This window comes from Theobroma cacao, chromosome 1 (assembly GCF_000208745.1).
Source record: "Theobroma cacao cultivar B97-61/B2 chromosome 1, Criollo_cocoa_genome_V2, whole genome shotgun sequence".
NCBI classification, from domain to species: Eukaryota; Viridiplantae; Streptophyta; class Magnoliopsida; order Malvales; family Malvaceae; genus Theobroma; species Theobroma cacao.
The window spans coordinates 34,597,582-34,605,259 of record NC_030850.1 but is presented as its reverse complement, the minus strand read 5'-3'; the positions used below and the strand labels follow the sequence as shown (position 1 = coordinate 34,605,259).

General features: G+C 35.7%; 2 protein-coding genes across 2 annotated transcripts; one reads left to right on the top strand and one right to left on the bottom strand.

Annotated features, from left to right (window-relative positions):
- Positions 1,107–3,701, bottom strand: LOC18614144 (60S ribosomal protein L36-3). The gene is made up of 4 exons (XM_018114340.1): positions 3,582–3,701; positions 1,928–2,032; positions 1,455–1,654; positions 1,107–1,350 (listed from the first exon to the last, which is right to left on the bottom strand). The coding sequence occupies exons 1-4, from the start codon at positions 3,684–3,686 to the stop codon at positions 1,320–1,322; spliced, it is 441 nt and encodes a 146-aa protein (XP_017969829.1). The 5' UTR covers positions 3,687–3,701; the 3' UTR covers positions 1,107–1,319.
- Positions 3,953–7,581, top strand: LOC18614143. The gene is made up of 6 exons (XM_007051753.2): positions 3,953–4,059; positions 4,823–5,535; positions 5,725–5,783; positions 5,951–6,079; positions 6,388–6,523; positions 7,058–7,581. Exons 2-6 carry the CDS (start codon positions 4,831–4,833, stop codon positions 7,376–7,378), a joined length of 1,350 nt encoding a protein of 449 aa, XP_007051815.1. The 5' UTR covers positions 3,953–4,059; positions 4,823–4,830; the 3' UTR covers positions 7,379–7,581.

The following is a 7,678-nucleotide window of genomic DNA, read 5'->3' as shown; positions in this document are numbered from 1 at the left end:
TTGTTTGGTATTAGAGGATACATCAACTGAAAAAAAAAAACATTCTTGAATATATCTATGAGATATCGTTATTAATACTGTTTTAAGTTTTGTAATAAACACATGTCACGTTTAAAATAATTTTTTGCTATCAACTACTAACCAAACAAATTTAGTAATTTGATTTTATTGAAGATTTTAAGAAAGCAGAAAATGTAAAGAATTTTCATTCAGTATCACTCTAATTGTCAAAGGGTTGTTAGGTTAATCATAGTAGTAACCATGAGAGAGGTAAAATCGCAATAGTAAAGTTCTTATCAATTGCTTACGATCTATTTTTTATGTAATTTTTCTAATTACATGAAATATATATCACGTAAATATAAATAAAAAATATAATTATCACATGAGTATAAATAACAATTATAATTAAATTTGACTACGATTAATTTTTTGTTCAAACTAAACTTGTTTAGATATATTTCAAAATTTTAAAATCTTAATTAGATATAATAAAATGAAAATCTTAATTTAAAGAGTAATCATAGTGTAGAAACTTTTTAACTATTTAAACCTTTCTATTATTTGTTATCTAGAAATATTAGTTAAAACAAGAAAAGTATTTATTAAAAAAAACAATGAAACGCCGGTTTTATTAAATATTAATTAATGCTTTTAAAACTGAAGCTAATCCAATTCTTCTTATATATCTCAGTGTGAACGTAGTCATTTATATATGTATATATATAAATTATTATGAACCAAGTCCTTTAGAAGCAAACGTTGCGTTCTCAATGGCGAAATCAGATTGCATACCGAAGACGGAATGGAGTTGAAGACGTAATTTTCACGTGTTGAAAACTTCAAAATAGGTTAGAGCAACGACCTTGGTGATATCATATCGCATGTGCCATCACTTTGCGGACAGTCACACGGTTCCAAGTAACATACTCAAACTGAGGGTAAGATTGGATGCCCTGCCTCTCCCTCTGCATCTGCCGCTGCTCAACAATCCTTTGCATTTAAAGGCAAATCAGATTCAATGGTAAACTTGAATCATTTCAAGTTCCATTCAAGGATTCATCACAGCAGATTGTTTCCATCTTTAGATCAGGTCAATATTCTCATGATCAAGTGAACCAATTGCAGATTAAAAAATTCAAAGAAATTGATATAGAACCAATTTTAACCAACTGTAACACAACAATTCTCAAAATTTGGAGGCAATACTACAAAATTTTGAGCTCTATAAGCAAGTCAAAACTCTCAAAACATGACACGGAAGAAAAATTGACACATCAAAAAGTTGAACTGTCTATGAAGGACGACCATAATCCAACTCACTTCTTCTTCTCTGCACCTCCAGCTGACCTGCAATAGACAAGAAATGCATCAGCGCACTATAAAACCTCATCAGAACAGAAAAGCCATTAAATAATGATATTGATTATTCAGTCATCATTAGACTCTGTTACCTCATCTTGCGTAGAACACTGGACATCTCCTCACGCTTCTTCTTGGCCCTCTTATGAGTGCCTAGCTTTCTCTTTGCCACCTTCAAAGCACGCTTATCTTTTCCAACCTTGAGAAGTTCAGTAATCCTCTTCTCATAAGGAGCAAAACCGGCAACCTCCCTAATTAGGCTCTTCACAAAGTGGACTCTCTTGCTGGTTTTCTAGAAAAAAAATATTGTAGATCAATATACAGAATATATCAACAATGCAAGCCTTATCATCAAGACAAAATGAAGGTAGGTTCTAAAAATAATATAAACATACAGATATACTAAAGGGTCTGAAAGATAAAAAAAAAAAAAGGCCACTTCTTAGGCTGCTTGCCATGACTTCATCATAAGAACCTTCCTCTATGCCTTAAAAAAAAGTTTTAAAAAGTCCACAGAATTGAGAGTGCAACTACATGATAACTTTTGAACAGTAGGAAACCTTACCCCCTTTCTATCAGAAGGGCGGGGAGCCAATTCCTTTTTGGTAACAACATGTCCTTTGTTTAAGCCCACAAAAAGGCCAGTATTAGGTTGCTTTGGAGCCATCACCTGCAAGAAGCATCACCCACAAAACAAGTCAGAATTTATATCAGTCTAAGAAAGGCAAGAAAATTCTATAAACCACTTATACGTACTGAATAAGTATAGAATGTAATTCATGTTAGTAATAATTGATTGACTAGTGAAGAGTTTCAACTATTGAGGTCTAGACATTAATGCCATGTCACCATGAAACAGGGAAACCAGTCTCAAACACCAAACCCACCCTAATCCTTAGACCAAACAAAGGAAAAAAGAAATGGCAAAATACATCTTCAAAAGCACAGCATAGTATTCTAAAAGGAATACAAACAACAAGATAAAAATCCTACACTTATATCAATACCCTCCCTTTCCACCAAGCTGACATGGCATAAGAAACCAACCCTGTAATTAAATGCAAGCAGAACTTGATAAACTAAAATACTATTGCCTAACAAGTAAATTTAAAAAAAAACACATGTGCCTATTATAAGTTTCAAATTTATCTAAAGATCAAGGAGAAGATTTGTTTATTTTTTAATAATGAAAAATGAAAGGGGTATCACAAAAATCAACAGATTCACAAATACCAAATAGCCAGAAAAATCGCCCTCAAAACATCACGCACAACATCATAAATCAAAATTGTAGAAAACCAATGATGTCATACGTAATTAGTACAAATATAAAGTATCACCACATAATTAGAACACCTCAAAATGGCATGGAAACATCATTTCCATGCTGTTTCATCGACATAGATCCCTTAAGAAATTTACAGACTTAGTCACAAGCAAACCAGGGTCCAGACAAAAAAAAATAGTAACTCAAGATAATATAGACCTAACAAATAAACAATCTTAGGTTTTTATGACATGTCAACATGAGAAATTGATTGGGAGTCCATAGCATTTTTTTTTCACATATAAAACATGAAAACAATAAAAATTCAATTTGATGAATTTTAACCATCCAACATGAACATTTTTAACCGAACAAACCTAAAATATACTTTTAAGAAAATATAAAACAATCCAAATTATCTACTCAGGGAAAAAAATGAGATCAACCATACTAAAGATTAATAGTACAACGCAAATGAGGTTAAAAAGGATCAAATCAGATGGTTAAAATTCATCAAATTGAATACAGCACTATGATAAAAGTATGTCCCAATCATCTTTCCTCAGTTCAAACAGACTTTACAACCAACTTAACTGCTTAGAAAGAACTATTCGATTTGAAGACATACATGAGTATGTTTCTAATTAGTTTCTGAGAAAAGAAAGAAGAGACTGGGAATGATGAACTTCAGATTTAGTTTTGGAGCCAGTGAAAATGCGTAAAGGATTACCATTTCCAGGGAACCAAAGCCTAAAACCTTCAAAAATTCCAGAACCCTAAATGACTTCTTCCTCAATTTCTCGGAAACCAGAAAGTAACAGATAACTTTATGCTATTGACACGCACTTTTAAACTTCAACTATCAAACAAGCTACATTGAAAACAAAAACCTTCCCAACAGAATAAGACACAAATCAACGACAAATGTAGCAGTTTCAGCTTAGTTTCTCACCAACCAAACAGCTCCAACTGAATACCTCCTAGAAAACCTCGAAGCTGCGATAAAGAGAATAACATAAATTAGCTTTGCATATTCTGAAAAGATTTCAAGTTTCATTTAAGCTTCGAAGGGCGGTCTCACCTCCCCGACTGCACAAGAGAAAATGACTAGGGTTCCGCGTTTCATGCCTATTTATAGGTTGTAATTCGGGTCGGGTTCCTTGGCCCTGTTAATCAAACGTTGGAAAAACGATCTAATTGGGTTCATATTGGCCCAAAAAATTAAGAATGACAGGATCTCCGTACTCCCGAAAGCCCAAGAATGAAAATGGGCCGAATGGGTTGACCCATCCAGTTCCCCTTCATGGCTAAAAAAGGCAGGAGAGAAAGCGATGTGCATGGAAGCTAATGGAATCAAAGAATTCCAGTGAGTAGATTCTCGAAAGCCAACTCGAAGACTGAAAGGGGCAAATGGGGGTTTTGACCGGCAGGTATAATTAAGCTTTATAGCCAATTCAGCCATGGCTTTCAACCTAATTCTTTCTTCCTTTCTATGTCGTTCAACCTTCTTCTGTGTTTTTTTTAATCTCTTTATCTCTTCTTTGAGCTGTTCCTTTGTTCTTCCTTTTTCCTTTGCTAAATCTCATCCAACCACTATTAGAAAAGTAGTTGTAGTCATAAAACAACCCAACCACTAAACTTCTCCAATCTTCACATGCACCCCTTAAATTCTATCTTCTTTGCTTCTTGAATTCCCACTTTGTAATTCAAAGTTATCTCTTTTATTCTCAAATTTTGCAATTTTTTTTTTTGGGCAAAGAAACCTTTTGTTTTATATAGATACGATTATCTGCACTTTTGAGCTCCCTTTTCCTGCACACCCTCAAGTGAAAATATGAAACTTTTCTGGCCTTTTTGTTCTTCTTATCAGGAATTTCGTTTTCAACTTCTGTTTAGGAGAGCATATCAATTTGAAGTACAGCAGTGTATATACTCTTTTTGCTGACACTTGGGCCCCTTTGAGATTCCAGAGACCATTAATTACCTTCAATTTAGTTGGATTATGCCTTCATCAATGGATGTTTCCTTTTGGAAACTTGATCAACTTTCTAAACCCAGATTTTCCCAACCTTAAGTTTTCATTTCCACCTTTGATAAAAACAAAAAAATACCCGCTTTATATTTATTACTTATTATCAAATCTTTACATCGATATGGAGTACGTGGCATGTTATTAACATGTTTGATTCATAGGTGCGTCTATGTCAATCGTCTGTTGCTGTCCCATCCTTGAATGTGTCTACTGTTTGGCCTGTGCCCGTTGGGTATGGCAGAAATGTCTATACACTGCAGGCCATGAAAGTGAGCACTGGGGTTTAGCCACAGCTGAGGAATTTGAGGCAGTGCCACGCCTTTGTCGTCTAATTTTATCAGTTTATGAAGATGATCTTCATAATCCTCTTTGGGCTCCCCCTGGAGGCTATGGCATTGAACCTGATTGGGTTATCTTAAGAAAAAATGACCAAGAAACTCAAGGCCGAGCTCCTCCTTACATGATTTACTTGGATCACGATCATGCTGATATCGTCTTGGCTGTCAGGGGACTTAATTTAGCAAAGGAAAGTGATTATGCTGTTTTGCTTGATAACAAACTTGGGCAGGCAAAATTTGATGGTGGCTATGTGCACAATGGGCTATTGAAGGCCGCAGGATGGGTTTTTGATGCCGAGTGTGAGGTTTTAAGGGAATTACTTGAGAAGAATCCAAGTTACACTTTGACATTTGCTGGGCATTCCCTTGGGGCAGGGGTGGTGGCATTGTTGGTGATGGTTGCAGTTAAAAATCGTGGCAAATTGGGATTCATGGAGAGGAAGCGGATTAGATGCTATGCCATTGCTCCTGCTAGGTGTATGTCTCTCAATTTGGCCGTTAGATATGCGGATGTTATCAATTCTGTTGTGCTTCAGGTAAATTTTCATACTTTTATATTGTAAACTTGTACTTATGTTTGTTGCAGTATATTGGTATATATGGACTTGGTTCATTGACTTCAGTTTGTTAAATTTGTTAGAAGGTTTAGGTTAGGTCAACATATTATAATGCCTAATAATATCTTGTATGCTTGTGTTCTAACATGAGCTATTCTAATGAACCAGGATGATTTTTTACCTCGAACAACCACCGCTTTGGAAGATGTTTTCAAATCACTCTTCTGGTAAAATACAGTATGTCTTAGTCACCTTTCCATTACTAATTTCCTTAATATGGGATTTCCCAATATTTTCTGCAAAATGTGATTTCAGAAAGCCAAACTCTCTTCGGTCTTAGGAATGATTTGATGCTTGCATAACAGGGCTGGTTATACTTCTGTTCAATATGCAGTTTACCATGTTTGTTGTGCCTAATTTGCTTGAAGGACACTTGCACAGTGGAGGAGAAGATGCTTAAAGATCCAAGGCGGCTGTATGCACCTGGTCGCCTGTACCACATTGTAGAAAGAAAGCCCTGCAGGTATTATGGCATTTATTTTGACAAATTTATGAATCAATCAACAATAGAGGATGAATTGCCTGGTTTTCAACACCAGTTGTTAGAGGGGTGAAACTCCTTGATAATTATTGCTGGTATATGAGTAACACGGATCTGCTTGATATAAAACAAATAAAGAAGGGAGTTCTTAGTAAAAGAGGCCAACAAGTCCAAGCTGTGGTCAAAAGTCTCTTTCTTATCACTTAAATATCATCACATTTTTATTGGGATTAATCGAGATGTTTTGCCATTTCATTGCTTCATTTGCATTTCCTTTGTCCTGATTGCAGGATAGGAAGATATCCCCCAGTGGTGAGGACAGCAGTACCTGTTGATGGAAGGTTTGAGCATATAGTTCTATCCTGCAATGCAACCTCTGACCATGCCATTATTTGGATAGAGAGAGAGTCCCAAAGAGCCCTTGATGTAAGTTTACAGCTTCTTGACCTTTGGACTGTGCTTTGAGGTAGTAAACCCTTGCATATCTAAGGTCACAATTAAAGCAATCAAAAAGAAATGTTTTAGCACAGACATGAGAGCTTGAATCTTAAACTTGCTGTTTTCTTTCAGTTGGAAATTATAGATATTAAGAATCTAATTAGCTTTAAGGGGCTTTTGGGGTGCTGGAAAGGAAACAATACAGAAAGTTTGGCTACTATCATCAACTTTTGTGTTTATGAGCCAGGGATCTACCCCTTAGTTTCTTTCCAATCTATATGTATGGTATGGTAGGTGAAGCGGCTAACAAGATGCATAGGGAAAAATCATATATAAATTCATTATTCTGCATTTGCTACGCACTCTCTTCCGCTAGTACTTGGTGAGTTTAGTTGTTATGTTTGCATATAATTATCTCAATGATTGTTCTAAATATTAAAGGTGGAAAACCTTAGGTGGTTGAAATATGAAAAGATTTCATTACTACAACAAAATAATATGTTCACATTCTGTTGAGTGCAGTTGATGCTGGAGAAAGATGGGATGATGCAGATTCCTGCAAAGCAGAAAATGGAGCGACAGGAGTCTCTTGCTCGAGAACACAGTGAAGAGCACAAGGCAGCTATGCGGAGGGCAGTTGCTTTGGATATCCCTCAAGCTTACACGCCTTTGTCATATGGAACATTCCATGAAATGGAAGAAGCTGAATTTTCTGGTAGATCAAGTGAGGAGGTAACTGAGTTATCATCTAGGAAAAGAAGGGAGAGTTGGGATGAATTTGTAGAGCGCCTTTTTGAGGTAGATGAGTCTGGCCACATGGTGTTCAAGAAGTCTGTTTCATAGAACAATGCTCAACCTCACTCCATCCCCATTCCCCACCCCACCTCGCTTCCCAAACTAAAAAAAAAACCCTGCAAGATGCATTCTTTCATGCACGCCACAATTCATTGCTTGATTACCAAATATGGAATTATTATAAGAATGATAGAAAGTTTGTACATAAAAGTAAATCAATTTTATCAAAGTAGAGCAACCCTTTTTCTTGATGTTCATTGGCTTTGGTCATGAGTTAACATAAATGAGGGGCTAACCTTTTGGCATACAACCACATGAGTATTATCACCTTATATTTCAACTCTCATG

Bases quoted from the DNA above. Each gene is read 5' to 3' on its own strand.
- LOC18614144 (XM_018114340.1), bottom strand. From the start codon at position 3,686: ATGAAACTTGAAATCTTTTCAGAATATGCAAAGCTAATTTATGTTATT. The intron at 2,033-3,581 runs GTGAGAAACTAA...TGCTTCTTGCAG, and splicing joins CAGTTGGAGCTGTTTGGTTG to GTGATGGCTCCAAAGCAACC. The intron at 1,655-1,927 runs GTAAGGTTTCCT...TTTTTTTTCTAG, and splicing joins GCCCTTCTGATAGAAAGGGG to AAAACCAGCAAGAGAGTCCA.
- LOC18614143 (XM_007051753.2), top strand. From the start codon at position 4,831: ATGTCAATCGTCTGTTGCTGTCCCATCCTTGAATGTGTCTACTGTTTG. The intron at 5,536-5,724 runs GTAAATTTTCAT...CTAATGAACCAG, and splicing joins TCAATTCTGTTGTGCTTCAG to GATGATTTTTTACCTCGAAC. The intron at 6,080-6,387 runs GTATTATGGCAT...TCCTGATTGCAG, and splicing joins GTAGAAAGAAAGCCCTGCAG to GATAGGAAGATATCCCCCAG.